The sequence below is a fragment of the Entelurus aequoreus genome, linkage group LG28, assembly GCF_033978785.1.
Source record: "Entelurus aequoreus isolate RoL-2023_Sb linkage group LG28, RoL_Eaeq_v1.1, whole genome shotgun sequence".
NCBI lineage: Eukaryota > Metazoa > Chordata > Actinopteri > Syngnathiformes > Syngnathidae > Entelurus > Entelurus aequoreus.
This window is the reverse complement of record NC_084758.1, coordinates 25,800,969-25,822,302: the sequence shown is the minus strand read 5'-3', so window position 1 is coordinate 25,822,302 and position 21,334 is coordinate 25,800,969. Positions and strand designations below refer to the sequence as shown.

At 41.5% G+C, this 21,334-nt stretch overlaps 1 protein-coding gene across 1 annotated transcript in view; it reads left to right on the top strand.

The window, feature by feature from the left end:
• Positions 1 to 19,701, top strand: part of LOC133645165 (4-aminobutyrate aminotransferase, mitochondrial-like) — a 50,466-nt gene extending 30,765 nt beyond the window's left edge. The window contains exons 5-14 of the mRNA XM_062040015.1: positions 3,667 to 3,716; positions 6,881 to 6,961; positions 7,114 to 7,206; positions 10,735 to 10,797; positions 10,874 to 10,937; positions 11,045 to 11,193; positions 15,689 to 15,826; positions 16,150 to 16,317; positions 18,996 to 19,142; positions 19,567 to 19,701. Of these exons, the coding sequence (XP_061895999.1) occupies positions 3,667 to 3,716; positions 6,881 to 6,961; positions 7,114 to 7,206; positions 10,735 to 10,797; positions 10,874 to 10,937; positions 11,045 to 11,193; positions 15,689 to 15,826; positions 16,150 to 16,317; positions 18,996 to 19,142; positions 19,567 to 19,686 (1,073 nt within the window). The 3' untranslated portion in view covers positions 19,687 to 19,701. The remainder of the gene's footprint in view (positions 1 to 3,666; positions 3,717 to 6,880; positions 6,962 to 7,113; positions 7,207 to 10,734; positions 10,798 to 10,873; positions 10,938 to 11,044; positions 11,194 to 15,688; positions 15,827 to 16,149; positions 16,318 to 18,995; positions 19,143 to 19,566) is intronic.
• The last annotated feature ends 1,633 nt before the right edge of the window (positions 19,702 to 21,334 follow it).

The following is a 21,334-nucleotide window of genomic DNA, read 5'->3' as shown; positions in this document are numbered from 1 at the left end:
AGACACTCCTATAAGTTTCAAGAATTTGTTGCCATTAGAGATGTCCGATAATGGCTTTTTTGCCGATATTGTCCAACTCTTAATTACCGATACCGATATCAACCGATACCGATATATACAGTCGTGGAATTAACACATTATTATGCCTAATTTTGTTGTGATGCCCCGCTGGATGCATTAAACAATATAACAAGGTTTTACAAAATAAATCAACTCAAGTTATGGGGGGAAAAAAGTGCCATCATGGCACTGCCATATTTATTATTGAAGTCACAAAGTGCATTATTTTTTTTAACATTCCTTTAAAACAGCAGCTTGGAATTTGGGACATGCTCTCCCTGAGAGAGCATGAGGAGGTTGAGGGGGCGGGGTTGAGGTAGGGGGTATAGTGCTGCAAGGGGTTCTGGGTATTTGTTCTGTTGTGTTTATGTTGTGTTACGGTGCGGATGTTCTCTCGAAATGTGTTTGTCATTCTTGTTTAGTGTGGGTTCACAGTGTGGCGCATATTCGTAACAGTGTTAAAGTTGTTTATACGGCAACCCTCAGTGTGACCTGTATGGCTGTTGACCAAGTATGCAATGCATTCACTTGAGTGTGTGGAAAGCGGTAGATATTATGTGACCGGGCCGGCACGCAAAGGCAGTGCCTTTAAGGTTTATTGGCGCTCTGTACTTCTCCCTACGTCCGTTAAAAAGTCATACATTTTACTTTTTGAAACCGATACCGATCATTTTGAAACCGATACCGATCATTTCCGATATTACATTTTTTAAAGCATTTATTGCCTGATAATATAATTATCGGACATCCCTAGTTGCCATAGTCTCTAATTGGTTATTTTGCTGAGGAAACCAAAGTGAATTATTTGTGAATTATTTCTTTAAAAAAAAATTTGGTTGGATGCCTCGCTAATAAATACTCTTTTTAACCACTTTACCGGAATTTCTACTTGATTATTCAAGGGCGGACTCACTCACTGACAAGGCTGTAAACTGATAGAGAATAGTACAATGTCTGCATTATGTCATCCTGCAGAAGAGTAATTAAAAGCCAGCTGGTTTAAAGTGCAACACTGTTGGCTTCTTGTCACTGCTGGACTTTACTGCCCTCTGCTGGTTCAAAGAGAAACACAACTCCAATTTATGTAAGGCAGCCAGATTAGTTTATATAAGATGTCCTTTTTGATGCTTTATTATTATTATTATATGTAATTGTCATAGGGAGAAGAATAGCCTCATCTTCATGTCTTAAAATTGCCAGTTAGTGTTTACTAAATTATTACTAAAAGCAATATTCCTTTGTCGTGCCTTACTATTTATTGTGTCAAAATTGTCAGTCCTGCAAATTTTTGTCCAATGTCTGTAATGTCCTCACATATTTTGCATCATTTTCGCAGTCAAATTTGTCTCACACGAACGTCAACTTGTCTAATCCAGGGGTGTCCAAAGTGTGGTTTGTGGCCCGCAGGTCATTTTTTGAACGGCCCCACGGCACATTTAAAAAATATGATTGAAAAAAATGAAAAAACATGATAAGTGGTATAAAAGAGCAAACAGGTGAAATGTAACAAGAACATGTCGCAATGTTGACTCTAATAACACAAAGCTGCCATGCAGGCTGTTTCTTTCTTTAAAAAATAATAATGAATCAAAGTCAATGTCGTTATGAATTATTGACCTATTCAAGCCTCCAATTACGTCACATTTGAGATATTTTTGGGGAAAATGTTGCATATTTTTCCGTCAGTCTACCCCAGGGCAGCTGTGGCTACGAAAGTAGCTTACCACCACCAGGTGTGAACGAATGATGGGTTTTTAACATGTAAAGCGACTTTGGGTACTTAGAAAAGCGCTATATAAATCCCAGGTATTATTATTATTATTATTATTTTGTGTTTGCCATATAAAAAACGGAGCTGTTTTTTTTTAAAGGGCCTAAAACGAACAAACGAAAAACAAACAACAATAAAACGTATAATTGACGGATAGATCTGAAGTTGATCTCGAGATTATTGTGTTCAAAGTAAACAGTAAAAAAAAAAATTGAATTTATTTTTTAACACTATAATTATTTGGATCCCCAATAATTTTAGTGTGATTAGTTTTTAAGTGTCATTGCTCAAAAAATAATAATGAATTAAAATCAATGTCGTTATGAGTGATTGACCTTTTTACGGCTCCAATTATTATATAATCTGAAATATTCCACTTAAAAATTTTATTGTGTGAAAATATTGCATAATTTGTATTTTTTCCATTAAAAAAACAGAGTTTTCTTTGACAACAAGAGCATACAACTTAAATCTTTAAAAGCGTTATATTGACAGATGGACCTAATGTTGATCTAGAGATTTAAAACTTGAATAATAATAAAAATAATAATACTGAATAATGACACATTTTTTTATATTTTTTTGACCAAAACCCTTTGGGGTCCCCGGGATCAAGTCTAAATGGAGGCCTATATGTATATTTTGTATACATATATTGTATTGGTTTTTAAAATAAAAAATATCAAAATGGTCCCCGCTTGCTTTGATTTTTCAGTGTGCGGCCCTCAGTGGAAAAAGTTTGGACACTACTTTGTTTCAATCGGCGTCCTTCCGCGTAGCTCAGACCTACTTCCGGTTCCCAAATTTGTGGTATCATCCAAAACTAATGTAAAGTATCAAAAAACCGGAGAATAAGTGATTATTACATTTTAACAGAAGTGTAGATAGAACATGTTAAAAGAGAAAATAAGCAGATATTAACAGTAAATGAACAAGTAGATTAATAATATTTTTTTTACAGTTTGTCCTTAATAATTTTGACAAAATAATAGAATGATGAATGACACAATATGTTACTGCACATGTCAGCGGACTAAATTAGGAGCCTTTATTTGCTTACTTACTACTAAAAGACAAGTTGTCTTGTATGTTCACTATTTTATTTAAGGACTAAATTGCAATAAGAAACATAAGTTTAATGTACTGTAAGATTTTTTAATAATAATAATAGATTTTATTTGTAAAAAGCACTTTACGTTGACAAACAACCTCTAAGTGCCACAGTGTTAAAAAAAAAAGAAAATAGTAATAATAATAATAATAATAATAAAAATAAATAAAATATAAAACTAGAAACAGCCCAATAGCTAGAACCCGCATGCATATCTATAAAAATCTATAAAAAGCCTTTTTTAAAAGCATCCACAATCTGAGGTGCCCTCAGGTGGTCAGGAAGAGCGTTCCACAGACTGGGAGCAGTTGTTAAAATAAAGCCAATAATGCAATTTTTCTGGTGCCCTTTTATTTAAAAAAGTATTGAAAAGTATCGAAATAATGTCGGTAATAATGTTAGTACCAACATATTGGCATCGGGACAAGGCTAGTCTGGAGGTGCATCACATTTCTTATTGATTTCACCTCCCAGGACTGTTTTATGTTGCCGCTAAAATATCGACTCTCTATTTTGTTTTTAATATGAAAGTTGGTGCTTATCACATTGAACTGTTGAGTGATGGCAATGCTGGGAAATGATCAAACTGTTTGGAGAGGAAATATGAATTTATGCAATGATGTGAATAAACCACCAGAGTGTGACTGGTAGACCTTGTGGTACAAAACATTTATAAACATTCAAGTTGAAAGTAATCCCTATTCCCTTTTCTCCTCTCTCTCAGGCTACAACCACCCTGCTCTCATCAAACTAATGTCCAATCCCAACAATCTGGTAAGGGTCCAAGGCTTGAGGAGCTGATTTAGCCATCAATATGAGGGCCATTCCACCAAATCGATGCCATCCGTTGTAGCTCTCTAAAAAATAAACTTACATTTCTGTCATTTTACGGCGCTAAATCTGAATAATACACACATTGAACTACTTTGGACCATCTCAGACAACTTTTTATGAGGTTCCTAAGTCGATGGTAACTCACTGAGTAACAGGAGTGAGTTTTTTTAGCATAGAATTAGCCAATAAACCCAAATATAGCGACATGGAATGTATGCCAATAGCATGTTGACATTAAATATATTACAGTGATTCGACAAAAAATAGTACAGTGGTACCTCGGAATACGAGCCTGTAACATACTGAAGCAGAATAAGTCGATGACGCCAGACAAGGACGTTAAAATACCGTGTTTTTCGGAGTATAAATCGCTCCGGAGTATAAGTCGCACCGGCCGAAAATGCATAATAAAGAAGGAAAAAAACATATAAAAGTCGCACTGGAGTATAAGTCGCACTGGAGTATAAGTCGTATTTTGGGGGGAAATGTATTTGATAAAAGCCAACACCAAGAATAGACATTTGAAAGGCAATTTAAAATAAATAAAGAATAGTGAACAACAGGCTGAATAAGTGTACGTTATATGAGGCATAAATAACCAACTGAGAACGTGCCTGGTATGTTAACGTAACATATTATGGTAAGAGTCATTCAAATAACTATAACATATAGAACATGCTATACGTTTACCAAACAATCTGTCACTCCTAATCGCTAAATCCCATGAAATCTTATACGTCTAGTCTCTTACGTGAATGAGATCAATAATATTTTTTGATATTTTACAGGAATGTGTTAATTTCACACATAAGTCGCTCCTGAGTATAAGTCGCACCCCCGGCCAAACTATGAAAAAAACGGCGACTTATTGTCCGAAAAATACGGTATGTCTGATTAGCACTCCACACAAGTCAATAACGTCAACAAAGTTAAAACGTTTGGTGGACAAAATGAGACAAAGAAGGAGTGGAAGATTTTACATGTAAACAAACTGTTGCGTTTGTTTGTATTTCCTCCCCCATCTTTTTCTATTTTCAATCATTTTTAAAAAAAAATGCTCCAGGGAACCACTAGGGCGGCACTAAAGAGCCGTGGGTTGCTGACCCCCGTGTTCAGGACTGCGTGAAATTCCAGGGACAGGGCTAAAGTGTAAATGTGGACTAAATGGTGTAAAAAAATTGTAAATAGTGACACATAGAGTATGTAAACTATAAAATACCTAAATACCTACTCAGTGGTCTAGTGGTTAGAGCAGGGGTGTCCAAACTTTTTCCACTGAGGGCCGCACACGGACAAATTAAAGCATGTGGGGGCCATTTTGATATTTTTCATTTTCAAACCATAACAAAATATATGCATTTTTTTATTTATTTTACCTTTAGGGGGTCCTGGGGACCATAAAGGGTCTCAGTCATTAAAATGTTAAAAATAAGTCAGTTTATTTTTTTTAATTTATTTAACGCTTACAGTAAATCTCTATATCAACTTCAAGTTGATATAAAGTAATACAAATTAAAAATAATGTTTTATGGCTTTTCTGTCAAAAACAACTTAGATTTTTATAGTAAAACTGAAATATGCAATATTTAGTAATTAGAGCCCTAAAAGATCAATAATGCAGGACACCATTGTATTTAATTATTTCATATTTTTGAGTAATCACAGTGAAAAGATAAATAAAAAATCACTAAATATATTTGGGATCCAAAAGTTGCCCCACTCATAAAGTGATACATTTTTATTAGGTTTTTCTTTTACTTTCAACACTTAAATTACGAGATCAACTTCAGATATATCTGTCGATTTTACGCTGGAACTATTATTTTGTTTGTTTTATGCGATTTTGTCAAAGAAAACTTTGATGTTTTTATATGGCTACTACACAATTATATGGCTACTACACAATTTTACGCTGGAACTATTATTTTGTTTGTTTTATGCGCTTTTGTCAAAGAAAACTTTGATGTTTTTATATGGCTACTACACAATATATGCAATATTTACCACATAAAACATTTTAAAGTGAAATATTTGAAGTAATTGGAGCCCTGAAAATAATTCATTATAACATGGATTTTTTTTGTCATTATTTTTTTTTTTTTGAGCAATGGCAAAAAAATAAAAATAAAGAAAGACAAAAGATAAAAAAAACTGCCTGCATGGTAGCTTTTGTGTCAACATTGCAACTTTTTCTCGTTAGATTTCACCTCATTCCACTTTTTTTAATGTTCTTTTTTTATTTTTACAATAGTATTTCCAGAATGTGTGGCGGGCCGCAAATGGCCCCCGGGCCGCACTTGGGGGTTAAATCACTAAAAATGATTCCCGGGCGCAGCCACCGCTGCTGCTCACTGCTCCCCTCACCTCCCAGGGGGTGAACAAGGAGATGGGTCAAATGCAGAGGACACATTTCACCACACCTAGTGTGTGTGTGACAATCATTGGTACTTTAACTTAAAAAAACAAAAAACTACTAAATTTAGAAGTGTTTCAGTGTTTAAGGCAGTGGTTCTCAAATGGGGGTACGCGGACCCCTAGGGGTACTTGAAGGTATGCGAGATTTTTTTTAAATATTCTAAAAATAGCAACAATTCAAATATACTTTATAAATATAAATAAAAACCTATCTTTTTTTCCAAATAGTTCAAGAAATGAGCAATATTTTGCACTGTTATACAATTTAATAAATCAGAAACTGATGACATAGTGCTGTATTTTACTTCTTTATCTCTTTTTTTCAACCAAAAATGCTTTGCTCTGATTAGGGGGTACTTGAATTAAAAAAAAATTCACAGGGGGTACATCACTGAAAAAAGGTTGGGAACCACTGGTTTAAGGTATCCATCCATCCATCAATTATTTATTATTTAATTGTATATATTAAGTAGAGAGTCACAAATCAATGTGCAGGATACTTTTACTCATCTGAAAAAAATGGACATTTCCAGTTAATATTATCATGCATTTCTACATTTTATTTCCCGAGGACACACACGGGACTCATTTGGTGGAAAGGCCCATAAAGGGTTCCAACGTGTGTATTCTTAATAACTAACTATTGAAGGTATAACAGTAACTAATATTGATGGTCTGCTCTCTCCCAGAGTGCGTTTGTGAACCGACCTGCACTTGGAATCTTGCCACCTGAGAATTTCCCGGACAAACTCACCGAAAGTCTTCTCTCGGTCAGTTACTCACACGCCAGCACACTCTCATTGATTGAAATGATTTACTATGCAGTATATAGTATGTAGCAAGATACCTGTAAACAAACCCTGTTACACACAAGGTTGAAGTTATGTGACAGCACTAATGCTATCTTTTGTTGTTTTGTCAGGTGGCTCCCAGTGGAATGAGTCGTGTCCAGACCATGGCCTGTGGCTCGTGCTCCAACGAGAATGCGTACAAGGCCATGTTCATCTGGTACAGGGTGAGGTTATTTACATTACTGTAAATAATGATAACACAAAAAGAGTCGGTATCAATTGGAGACCCAAGATAATTAACCTTCGAACTGGTAAAATGTGTTCTTTTTTGCAAATATTAGCTCATTTGGAGTTTCACGCCTGCAACATGTTTCAAAAAAGCTGGCACAAGTGGCAAAAAGGACTGAGAAAGTTGAGGAATGCTCATCAAACACTTATTCGGAACATCCCACGGGTGAACAGGCTAATTGGGAACAGGTGGGTGCCATGATTGGGTATAAAAGTAGATTCCATGAAATGCTCAGTCATTCACAAACAAGGATGGGCCGAGGGTCACCACTTTGTCAACAAATGCCTGAGCAAATTGTTTAAGAACAACATTTCTCAACCAGCTATTGCAAGGAATTTAGGGATTTCACCATCTGCGGTCCGTAATATCATCAAAGGGTTCAGAGAATCTGGAGAATTTACAGAAAGGCCGAAAACCAACATTGAAAACCCATAACTTTTGATCTCTCAGGCGGTACTGCATCAAAAATGACATCGGTGTGTAAAGGATATCACCACATGGGCTCAGGAACGCTTCAGAAAACCACTGTCAGTGGCTACGGTTCGTCTCTACATCTGTAAGTCCACGTAAAAACTCTACTATGCAAAGCGAAAGCCATTTATCAACAACGCCCAGAAACGCCTCGGCATCGCCGGGCCCGAGCTCATCTAAGATGGACTGATGCAAAGTGGAAAAGTGTCGTCTGGTATTTGATCTCTCAGGCGGTACTGCATCAAAAACGACATCAGTGTGTAAAGGATATCACCGCATGGGCTCAGGAACGCTTCAGAAAACCACTGTCAGTGGCTACAGTTCGTCGCTACATCTGTAAGTCCAGGTAAAAACTCTACTATGCAAAGCGAAAGCCATTTATCAACAACACCCAGAAACGCCTCGGCTTCGCCGGGCCCGAGCTCATCTAAGATGGACTGATGCAAAGTGGAAAAGTGTCGTCTGGTATTTGATCTCTCAGTCGGTACTGCATCAAAAACGACATCGGTGTGTAAAGGATATCACCACATGGGCTCAGGAACGCTTCAGAAAACCACTGTCAGTGGCTACAGTTCGCCGCTACATCTGTAAGTCCAAGTAAAAACTCTACTATGCAAAGCGAAAGCCATTCATCAACAACGCCCAGAAACGCCTCGGCTTCGCCGGGCCCGAGCTCATCTAAGATGGACTGATGCAAAGTGGAAAAGTGTCATCTGGTATTTGATCTCTCAGGCGGTACTGCATCAAAAACGACATCGGTGTGTAAAGGATATCACCACATGGGCTCAGGAACGCTTCAGAAAACCACTGTCAGTAGCTACAGTCCGTCGCTACATCTGTAAGTCCAAGTAAAAACTCTACTATGCAAAGCGAAAGCCATTTATCAACAACACCCAGAAACGCCTCGGCTTCGCCGGGCCCGAGCTCATCTAAGATGGACTGATGCAAAGTGGAAAAGTGTCATCTGGTATTTGATCTCTCTGGCGGTACTGCATCAAAAACGACATCAGTGTGTAAAGGATATCACCACATGGGCTCAGGAACGCTTCAGAAAACCACTGTCAGTAGCTACGGTTGGTCGCTACATCTGTAAGTCCAAGTAAAAACTCTACTATGCAAAGCGAAAGCCATTTATCAACAACGCCCAGAAACGCCTCGGCTTCGCCGGGCCCGAGCTCATCTGAGATGGACTGATGCAGAGTGGAAAAGTGTCGTCTGGTATTTGATCTCCCAGGCGGTACTGCATCAAAAACGACATCAGTGTGTAAAGGATATCACCACATGGGCTCAGGAACGCTTCAGAAAACCACTGTCAGTAGCTACAGTTGGTCGCTACATCTGTAAGTCCAAGTAAAAACTCTACTATGCAAAGCGAAAGCCATTTATCAACAACACCCAGAAACGCCTCGGCTTCGCCGGGCCCGAGCTCATCTAAGATGGACTGATGCAAAGTGGAAAAGTGTCATCTGGTATTTGATCTCCCAGGCGGTACTGCATCAAAAACGACATCCGTGTGTAAAGGATATCACCACATGGGCTCAGGAACGCTTCAAAAAACCACTGTCAGTAGCTACAGTTTGTCGCTACATCTGTAAGTCCAAGTAAAAACTCTACTATGCAAAGCGAAAGCCATTTATCAACAACGCCCAGAAACGCCTCGGCTTCGCCGGGCCCGAGCTCATCTAAGATGGACTGATGCAGAGTGGAAAAGTGTCATCTGGTATTTGATCTCTCAGGCGGTACTGCATCAAAAACGACATCCGTGTGTAAAGGATATCACCACAAGGGGTCAGGAACGCTTCAGAAAAAAAACACTGTCAGTAGCTACAGTTCGTCGCTACATCTGTAAGTCCAAGTAAAAACTCTACTATGCAAAGCGAAAGCCATTTATCAACAACACCCAGAAACGCCTCGGCTTCGCCGGGCCCGAGCTCATCTAAGATGGACTGATGCAAAGTGGAAAAGTGTCGTCTGGTATTTGATCTCTCAGGCGGTACTGCATCAAAAACGACATCGGTGTGTAAAGGATATCACCACATGGGCTCAGGACCGCTTCAGAAAACCACTGTCAGTAGCTACAGTTGGTCGCTACATCTGTAAGTCCAAGTAAAAACTCTACTATGCAAAGCGAAAGCCATTTATCAACAACGCCCAGAAACGCCTCGGCTTCGCCGGGCCCGAGCTCATCTAAGATGGACTGATGCAGAGTGGAAAAGTGTCATCTGGTATTTGATCCCCCAGGCGGTACTGCATCAAAAACGACATCCGTGTGTAAAGGATATCGCCACATGGGCTCAGGAACGCTTCAGAAAAAAACCACTGTCAGTAGCTACAGTTCGTCGCTACATCTGTAAGTCCAAGTAAAAACTCTACTATGCAAAGCGAAAGCCATTTATCAACAACACCCAGAAACGCCTCGGCTTCGCCGGGCCCGAGCTCATCTAAGATGGACTGATGCAAAGTGGAAAAGTGTCGTCTGGTATTTGATCTCTCAGGCGGTACTGCATCAAAAACGACATCGGTGTGTAAAGGATATCACCACATGGGCTCAGGACTGTTGACTTGTATTGTAGCATCTTCTTTTTTCACTTCAGTTACTACACTTTACTTCAGCACCGACCATGTTTTGGTACCAATTCCTAGTTGTAGTCTCTCACTTATAAAGACACACGCTCTCAACATACAAACTCGACTTTCTTACTAACACAGTTCCGGTTTATATCCTTTGATTACACTTATTCAACTATTTGAATCAGTGTTATGTCCTTTGCCCGGAAGTCATTGAATCATTTCAAGTCATTCACCCTCCACAGGCCAGTAGTTGACGCCCCTGACCCCACCACTTTTTTACACAATAATGAATATTTTCCTTCATGCAGACCAGTTGAATCGTTTATAAATATATTTATTGAGGTTCTGCAGATGCAAAATCAAATTCAAATTGTAAATGAGATCTTTGCAGGTCAACTAAAGGTAATGTTTTATTTCCTAGAATAAAGAGCGAGGCCACAACTATCCATCTGATGAGGACCTCAGCTCTTGCATGATCAACCAGGTGGAGAAAATTGTTTCTAATTCTTTTCTGCCTGTCTGGAAATATCGGTTTTAGTTTGGATCTCTTTTTTTCTTAGGGTCCAGGATGTCCGGAGTTCAGTATTTTATCTTTTATGGGAGGCTTCCATGGCAGAACTATGGGTAAGCAAACCAATTTAAAGTACACCCTAATTTGAAATCACAATGGTAGTACCAATATGGATTTGTTGTTAAATTGATGTGTTGATTTTTGACCGTGTCTTGCAAAGGTTGTTTGGCAACCACACACTCTAAAGCGATCCATAAGCTGGACGTGCCCTCGTTTGATTGGCCCATCGCACCATTCCCCAGACTGCAGTACCCACTGGAGGAGTTTGCCAGGGAGAACGCACAGGAAGAGGCTCGCTGTTTGGAAGAGGTAGGCTTGATAGTAGAGATGTCCGATAATACCGGCAGTCCGATATTATCGGTCGATAAATGCTTTAAAATATAATATCGGAAATTATCGGTATCTGTTTCAAAAAGTAAAATTTATGACTAAAACGCCGCTGTGTACACGGACGTAGGGAGAAGGACAGAGCGCCAATAAACCTTGAAGGCACTGCCTTTACGTGCCGGCCCGATCACGAAGGGAACGACTGTCGCTTTAACTGCTAACTGCTGAATCTGTTTTGTCATCTCATCGAATTTACGCAAGCTGTGAGGTACGAAGATTGTGTATTAGATGTGTGAGGTATTGCTCCTGTTTATTTTTTTGGCCAAACTGTAGCACTGAACCACATGGTGTTGTTGGAGAAGAACTGGTGTGCGGGCGGGCGAATGTGCGGGCGGGCACATATGGGCGGGCGTTCGGGCGGGCGGATGTGCAGGCGGCGGGCGGGCGTATGGATGTGCGGGCGGGCGTTCGGGCGGGCGGATATGCGGGCGGGCGTATGGATGTGCAGGCGGGCGTGTATGTGCGGGCGGGCGTGTGTGGGCGGGCAGGCGGATGTGCAGGCGGGTGGGCGTATGGATGTGCAGTTGGGCGTATGGATGTGCGGGCGGGCGTGTATTTGTGGGCGGGCGGATGTGCGGGCGGGCGGGCGTATGGATGTGCGGGTGGGCGTATGGATGTGCGGGCGGGCGGGCATGGGTGTGTATGGGCGGGCGTTCGGGCGGGCGTATGGATGTGTGGGTGGGCGTATGGATGCACGGGCGGGCGTGTATGTGCGGGCGTTCGGTCGGGCGGGCGGGCGTATAGATGTGCGGGCAGGCGTATGGATGTGCGGGCGGGTGTGTATGGGCGGGCCGGCGTATGGATGTGCGGGCGGGCGTGTATGGGCGGGCGTTCGGGCGGACGGATGTGCAGGCTGGTGGGCAGGCGTATGGATGTGCGGGTGGGCGTATGGATGTGCGGGCGGGTGTGTATGGGCGGGCATGGATGTTCGGGCCGGCGTATGGATGTGCGGGCCGGCGTGTATGTGCGGGCCGGCGTGTATGGGTGGGCTTTCGGGCGGACGGATGTGCAGGCTGGCGGGCGGGCGTATGGATGTGCGGGTGGGCGTGTATGTGTGGGCGGGCGTGTATGGGCGGGCGTTCGGTCGGGCGGATGTGCAGGCGGGCGGGCGGGCGGGCGTATACATGTGCGGGCGGGCGTGTGGATGTGCGGGCGGGTGTGTATGGGCAGGCCGGCGTATGAATGTGCGGGGCGGGCGTGTGCGGGCGGGCGTGTACGTGCGGGCGGGCGTGTATGGGCGGGCGGGCGTATAGATGTGCGGGCAGGCGTATGGATGTGCGGGCGGGTGTGTATGGGCGGGCCGGCGTATGGATGTGCGGGCGGGCGTGTATGGGCGGGCGTTCGGGCGGACGGATGTGCAGGCTGGTGGGCAGGCGTATGGATGTGCGGGTGGGCGTATGGATGTGCGGGTGGGTGTGTATGGGCGGGCATGGATGTGCGGGCCGGCGTGTATGTGCGGGCCGGCGTGTATGGGTGGGCGTTCGGGCGGACGGATGTGCAGGCTGGCGGGCGGGCGTATGGATGTGCGGGTGGGCGTGTATGTGTGGGCGGGCGTGTATGGGCGGGCGTTCGGTCGGGCGGATGTGCAGGCGGGCGGGCGGGCGGGCGTATACATGTGCGGGCGGGCGGGCGGGCGGGCGTATACATGTGCGGGCGGGCGTGTGGATGTGCGGGCGGGTGTGTATGGGCAGGCCGGCGTATGAATGTGCGGGCGGGCGTGTGCGGGCGGGCGTGTACGTGCGGGCGGGCGTGTATGGGCGGACGGATGTGCAGGCTGGTGGGCAGGCGTAAGGATGTGCGGGTGGGCGTATGGATGTGCGGGCGGGTGTGTATGGGCGGGCATGGATGTTCGGGCCGGCGTATGGATGTGCGGGCCGGCGTGTATGTGCGGGCGGGCGTTCGGGTGGACGGATGTGCAGGCTGGCGGGGGGGCGTATGGATGTGCGGGCGGGTGTGTATGGGCGGGCATGGATGTGCGGGCCGGCGTGTATGTGCGGGCGGGCGTTCGGGCGGACGGATGTGCAGGCTGGCGGGGGGGCGTATGGATGTGCGGGCGGGTGTGTATGGGCGGGCATGGATGTGCGGGCCGGCGTGTATGTGCGGGCGGGCGTTCGGGCGGACGGATGTGCAGGCTGGCGGGGGGGCGTATGGATGTGCGGGCGGAGGTGTATGTGTGGGCGGGTGTGTATGGGCAGGCCGGCGTATGAATGTGCGGGCGGGCGTGTGCGGGCGGGGCGTGTACGGGCGGGCGGGCGTGTATGGGCGGGCGGGCGTATAGATGTGCGGGCAGGCGTATGGATGTGCGGGCGGGTGTGTATGGGCGGGCCGGCGTATGGATGTGCGGGCGGGCGTGTATGGGCGGGCGTTCGGGCGGACGGATGTGCAGGCTGGTGGGCAGGCGTATGGATGTGCGGGTGGGCGTATGGATGTGCGGGTGGGTGTGTATGGGCGGGCATGGATGTTCGGGCCGGCGTATGGATGTGCGGGCCGGCGTGTATGTGCGGGCCGGCGTGTATGGGTGGGCGTTCGGGCGGACGGATGTGCAGGCTGGCGGGCGGGCGTATGGATGTGCGGGTGGGCGTGTATGTGTGGGCGGGCGTGTATGGGCGGGCGTTCGGTCGGGCGGATGTGCAGGCGGGCGGGCGGGCGGGCGTATACATGTGCGGGCGGGCGGGCGGGCGGGCGTATACATGTGCGGGCGGGCGTGTGGATGTGCGGGCGGGTGTGTATGGGCAGGCCGGCGTATGAATGTGCGGGCGGGCGTGTGCAGGCGGGCGTGTACGTGCGGGCGGGCGTGTATGGGCGGACGGATGTGCAGGCTGGTGGGCAGGCGTAAGGATGTGCGGGTGGGCGTATGGATGTGCGGGCGGGTGTGTATGGGCGGGCATGGATGTTCGGGCCGGCGTATGGATGTGCGGGCCGGCGTGTATGTGCGGGCGGGCGTTCGGGTGGACGGATGTGCAGGCGGGCGAGCGTGTGAGCGGGCGTGTATGTATCTGTCTTTATTTTAACACGTGTAGCAAGACCTGGAGCAAACGAATGTGCTAGATAGGGATTGGTATCGTTTACATTTTAATGGATACTAGTACCAAATCGGTACTTTTTGATTGATTGATTGAAACTTTTATTAGTAGATTGCACAGTACAGTACACATTCCATACAATTGACCACTAAATGGTAACACCCAAATAAGTTTTTCAACTTGTTTAAGTCGGGGTCCACGTTAATCAATTCATGGTAATTTTCAAACTGTGCTCGTGCATAATCGGTGTGCGAACTGGTACATAAATAAACATTGCCTCTTTATTCTTACATCATTTAGTAACTTTCGAGTTGAAAAGCCTAATAATTTCAATACTTCAATTATATAACTAGTTAGTACTTACATTTAGGGATGTCCGATAATATCGGCCTGCCGATATTATCGGCCGATAAATGCTTTAAAATGTAATGTCGGAATTTATCGGTATCGGTTTCAAAATTATCGGTATCGGTTTCAAAAAGTAAAATGTATGACTTTTTAAAACGCCGCTGTGTACACGGACGTAGGGAGAAGTACAGAGCGCCAATAAACCTTAAAGGCACTTCCTTTGCGTGCCGGCCCAGTCACATAATATCTACTTCTTTTTACACACACAAGTGAATGCAAGGCATTCTTGGTCAACAGCCATACAGGTCACACTGAAGGTGACCGTATAAACAAGTTTAACACTGTTACAAATATGCGCCACACTGTGAACCCACACCAACTGGCAAACACGATAGTCCAGGATATCACTCACCCACTACACCAATACATCACCTTACTACCATCAGGGCGCAGGTACAGAACCATAAAATTCCAGAGGGCCCGCCTCGGGAAAAGCCTTATCCCTGCAGCTATAGCCGCCCTAAACAGCAGACCCGGCCGACCTGTCTGACAAGCCTGTAAATGTGTTGGTCATGTGTGATGTCTTTTTGTTATTTTTGTTCGTGATGTGTAACAAATTGTTCTTAGGGTAATTTGTATTTGCTTTTTCAATGTGTATTTTACGTATTTTTTAAATGTTATTTTTGAGTATGTCCTTTACCTCATATTTCTTTGTGGTGTACAGCCAACAATCTTCAACTGTGCTTGTTTTTAAAGGGCTTTATAAATAAAGTTGGTATGGTATTGTAGCATCTTTTTTTGCTTTAGTTACTACACTTTCAACGGCACCAACCATGTTTTGGTATGCGTTCCTAGTTGTAGTCTCTCACGTTGGTTCATAGACATTACTGTTATAATATAATGAAAAAACTACATTTTGAGTATACATTTGATTTTTTCCAATGTTCAGATGTATTTCAGTGGTCCCTTTGTCTTTCAAAATGTTTTTTTGTGCTAATCTCTGCCTTAACACTGGCATCAATCTAACATCTTGAATGTGTCTGCAGGTGGAGGATCTGATTGTGAAGTGGAGGCAGAAGGGAAAGCCTGTGGCTGGGATCGTGATTGAGCCCATCCAAGCTGAAGGAGGAGATAACCACGCCACCGCGGATTTCTTCAAGAGTCTCCGCAACATCGCACGCAAGGTAAGCGGCCTTCACGGTTTACAAAAAGCGGGGATGTCCAAAGAAATTTTTTTGTGGCGGCCTTAATTCTTTCGTGGCGTGCCGCGACAAATAAATGAATGTGTGGGAAACACTGCATAATACCTGTTTGCTGCTAATATCAGACCGATATCAATAACCCTATCTTATTATGAAAACCAATCTAATGTCGGTCATTGTATGCTAAGCTTTCTGGAAACAACATCTACATATTAGCTATGTGTTACAGCTGATGAAGCCATTTGTGATGGTTTTAATGTGGAGATGTCGCTTACATGTGCTTTATTATGTTTGTCTCCACCCAGCATGGCTGTGCTTTCCATGTGGACGAAGTCCAAACCGGAGGAGGGGCCACGGGAAAGTTCTGGGCCCACGAGCACTGGGGTGTGGACGACCCCGCTGACATCGTGTCCTTCAGCAAGAAGCTTCTGACCGGCGGCTACTACCACAAACTGGAATTACAGGCCGATAAGGTCGGTCATTTTTACCATCACGCGAGTTGCGGTCGTTCACTTACAGATGTTGTCAGCCCTGAATTTACAAACTCAATCTGATTTATATCATTTGTGCATAAAGATATTGAGTTTGTTTTGTATTGAAAATTGCTGACTTTATGATACCTTTTGTATTCGTGGTGGTGGTTCTTGTTTTAGAGCAGGGGTGCCCATTACGTCGATCGCGATCTACCGGTCGATCCCAGAGGGTGTGTCAGTCGATCGCCAGCCAGGCATTAAAAAAATAGTCCTAAAAATGAGTGATCATAAATCTTCACTATGACGTCACTTTCGTCACTTGATTGACATTCACGGCACCTCGAGGGTCTTCTGAGATGACGCTGGCTGCTGCCAGCTCATTATTAAGAAAAAATGACAGACAGGAAGGCGAGAAACACTTTTTATTTCAACAGACTCTGGCGCCGTACCTGTCGTCAAAACTCCAAAAAGACCGACTGCACAGTTGCACAATAAAAGTTCTGCTTCATCCTGCCTGCGCTAACAAAATAAGAGCCTCAGAAAGCTGGCGCGCACAAGCTAGCGAGCTCCGGAGTTTGCCGCCAATGTATTTCTTGTAAAGTGTATACAAAGGAGTACGGAAGCTGGACAAATAAGATGACAAAAACCAACCACTTTCATGTGGTATTGGACAGAAAGGAGGACTTTTTTTCTCTCCTCCATTTGAAAATGCGGACGTTATCAGCACCACTGAATCAGAATCAGGTAATACACCAACTTATATTCTTGTCTTCATGAAAGAAAGGAATCTATATGTGTTAAACATGCTTGCATTATCTTTAAACACCTTTAACTTGTTAACAAAATTAACTATATGTGTTAAACATGCTTGCACTATCTTTAAACACCTTTAACTTGTTAACAATATTAACTATATGTATTAAACATTCTTGTATTATCATTAAACACCTTTAATTTATTAACAATATTAACTATATGTGTTAAACATGCTTGCATTATCATTAAACACCTTTAACTTGTTAACAATTTTAACTATATGTGTTAAACATGCTTGCACTATCTTTAAACACCTTTAACTTGTTAACAATATTAACTATATGTATTAAACATTCTTGTATTATCATTAAACACCTTTAATTTATTAACAATATTAACTATATGTGTTAAACATGCTTGCATTATCTTTAAACACCTTTAACTTGTTAACAATTTTAACTATATGTGTTAAACATGCTTGCATTATCTTTAAACACCTTTAACTTGTTAACAAAATTAACTATATGTGTTAAACATGCTTGCATTATCTTTAAACACCTTTAACTTGTTAACAATATTAACTATATGTATTAAACATTCTTGTATCATCATTAAACACCTTTAATTTATTAACAATATTAACTATATGTGTTAAACATGCTTGCATTATCATTAAACACCTTTAACTTGTTAACAAAATTAACTATATGTGTTAAACATGCTTGCATTATCTTTAAACACCTTTAACTTGTTAACAATATTAACTATATGTATTAAACATTCTTGTATTATCATTAAACACCTTTAATGTATTAACAATATTAACTATATGTGTTAAACATGCTTGCATTATCTTTAAACACCTTTAACTTGTTAACAAAATTAACTATATGTGTTAAACATGCTTGCACTATCTTTAAACACCTTTAACTTGTTAACAATATTAACTATATGTATTAAACATGCTTGCATTATCTTTAAACACCTTTAATTTATTAACAATATTAACTATATGTGTTAAACATGCTTGTATTATCTTTAAACACCTTTAACTTGTTAACAATATTAACTATATGTGTTAAACATGCTTGCATTATCTTTAAACACCTTTAACTTGTTAACAATATTAACTATATGTATTAAACATTCTTGTATTATCATTAAACACCTTTGATTTATTAACAATATTAACTATATGTGTTAAACATGCTTGCATTATCATTAAACACCTTTAACTTGTTAACAAAAACATATATTTCATAAATAAGTAAATATAAATTATATATATGAATGAGGAAGATCCCCGCGACTTGATCAATTGAAAAGTAGCTCGCTCGCCTGCAGAAAAAGTGTGAGCACCCCTGTTTTAGAGTAACTCTACCGATCAAACCTTGTTTAATACATGTAGTGCTAAATTTGACCAGTAGAGGGCGACAACGCTGCACCTTAGATTTAATTGTGATAAGTCATGGAATGTTGTGTAATTTCTGTACGTGTCAACATTTGTAGTATATTGTGTGGATACATTAACACTAAACATTCTGTTTTATTTATACAAAATACACAATGGGCATTATTTATGTGAAATACACATTGAACGTTATACTTTTGTTACATTTATTTGATGCTTTATCTTAAAAAGCGAAATGAAGAAAGAAGTGTAAAGAAATAAAACTGAGGAAGGAAAGTAATTGAAAAGAAACACCATCCTCAACAACTTCTAGAGCTTATTTTTCTTTATGCTGTTAACTAGCTGCACACGCTGGAAACGAGTAGCGGGGGCAGAATAATGAATGTATTGAAAACCGATGTGTTTACTTTGCAATGAAGCTCAAAGAAATATAACCTGCAGAGGCACTTTCTGACGAAACATCCACATTTCCGATGTCGGAAATGATTGTATATTATTTTGCTGTTTTCAGCCCTACCGCATCTTCAACACATGGATGGGTGACCCATCAAAGAACTTGTTCCTGGCCGAGGTCCTCAACGTGATTCGCAGAGAAAACCTCCTGGAGGAAGTCACTCGTTCGGGAAAAGCTCTGCTAAATGGGCTGTATGAATTACAGGTAACAAGTTTGAATAAATCTGTAATATTCCGCTTTTTCCTCAATATAGGTAAGTTTATTATTTGTGCACGTACTATACAGTAGGTCATTTTTTAACTTCTAACAGGGGAGCAAGCGGTTGGCGGTTTTTGGGTGGTTATTTATTGGGTTTTATGGGCAGAATAGTGGAGCTTTCGTTGGCGCCACTGTAAGCGAACTTTTGTTTACCTTTATTTCCGAGTTAGTGCTTTATGCGTTTCAAAAAATGCATCCGTCATGTCTTTCATAACGATTGTGACTGATAGGCAAAATTTTTAAAAAAAGTGCAGTTCCCCTTTAAAGCTGCACGAGCATTCCAATCTGCCCATTTTTACAGTTGAGTTGAGAAAATAGGCCAGTAGCTCTCGCTCGCTGAGAAGATGACCCAGATACCTTTGCTCCTCAGGCTCAGTACCCTGGCCTTCTGAGCCGAGCCCGAGGACAAGGAACCTTCTGTGCCGTTGATATCCGTGATGATGCAACACGCAACAACATCCTTCTGAAGGCACGGAACAAGGGTATGTAACGCACGACTCCTCATTCATCCATCTCTTCTTTTAAAGTAGTGCTCCGAAAATGATTAATTTTTGAAAAATCCGATAAATCACGCTCTTGAAGTTGGAATAATCATGATTATTTTTTCTGACATTATATTGATGTACATATATTTTTTTTAAATGTCCAAGCGCCATAAAAATGCAAAATGACACCCATCTAGCAGCCAACGAGATTAATTCAGGTTAAGAACCTTTAATTATGCTCTGAATAGAAGGTTCCAGACCCAATGCAAACAACCTTCCCTAGTCATGGTGCAAAAAAATATATAAAAAAATCCAACCAACACAAAATGTCAAAAGACACTCAACTTTTTGGACATTATAAAAATTGTCCATGCACCATCAAAAATGACAAATTACACCCATTACAATGCATGATGGGGAAAAAATGCAAAGCACTCTTCTCACTTATCCACGTTGGACACATTTTAGCTGCTCGATATTTCTGATTGATTACAAAACTTTAAGGAGATCGTCTCGGAAGTAAACAAGGTAGGAGTCGGACTATCACATACTCTTAATATCCGGTTACATTAATTATTCATGATATATCCATTGTATTAATATACTATGTACTCATACATATTTATAGGCTATATAAGTAAAGTTAAAGTAGCAATGATAGTCACACACACACTACACTGCAAAAAGTCAGTGTTCAAAAACAAGGGAAAAAAAATACCAAAGTTAAGGGCATTTTACTTGAACTAAGCAAAATTATTAATGTATTATTATTTCTGTTTATTTAATTGATGTATTTGTAGATAATACTTTGTTTTTTTGCTGTTTCTTTCTTTTTGGGGGGGTGGTGGGTGGTATGGTTGGGATATAAACAAAAAATATTTTGACATTTAGGGCAGACAACAGATATATGATGTATGTGAATATGATGTAATGGATAGGAATGTCTGATGCTGGATGTCAATAAAAATGAAATGAAAAAAAAAAGACCTAAGCAAAATGATCTGCCAATAGAACAAGAAAATTTGGCTTGTCCAGACTTTCCAAAACAAGTCAAATTAGCTAACCTCAATGAACCCAAAAATACCTTAAAATAAGTATATTCTCACTAATAACAAGTGCACTTTTCTTGGTAGAAAAAACAAATATGAGACCTTTTTTCTCAATATGTTGAAAAATATTCTTAAATTAAGTAGCGCTCGCCATTACATTTCTTGCATTTTCCCATCGATAACATGACATCATCGCGCCAAGTGCGTGCTCTTTCAGTCAATTAGTATATATATATATATATATATATATATAGGTAAATATTAGTGTGTGTAGATATATATATATATATATATATATATATATATATATATATATATATATATATATATATATATATATATATATATATATATATATATATATATATATATTTACAGCCCGGCCCCTGACCACATTTTTAATTGTAATTTTGAAGAATTTATCTGAATGTGCATGAACTATTTCTGTTTAATAATAATAATAATAGATTTTATTTGTAAAAAAGCACTTTACATTGAGTAAACAACCTCTAAGTGCTACAGTGTATTAAAAAAAATAAAAATAAAAACTAGAACAGCCAAATAGCTAAAACTAGTATGCATATATCTAAAAAAAAAAATTTAA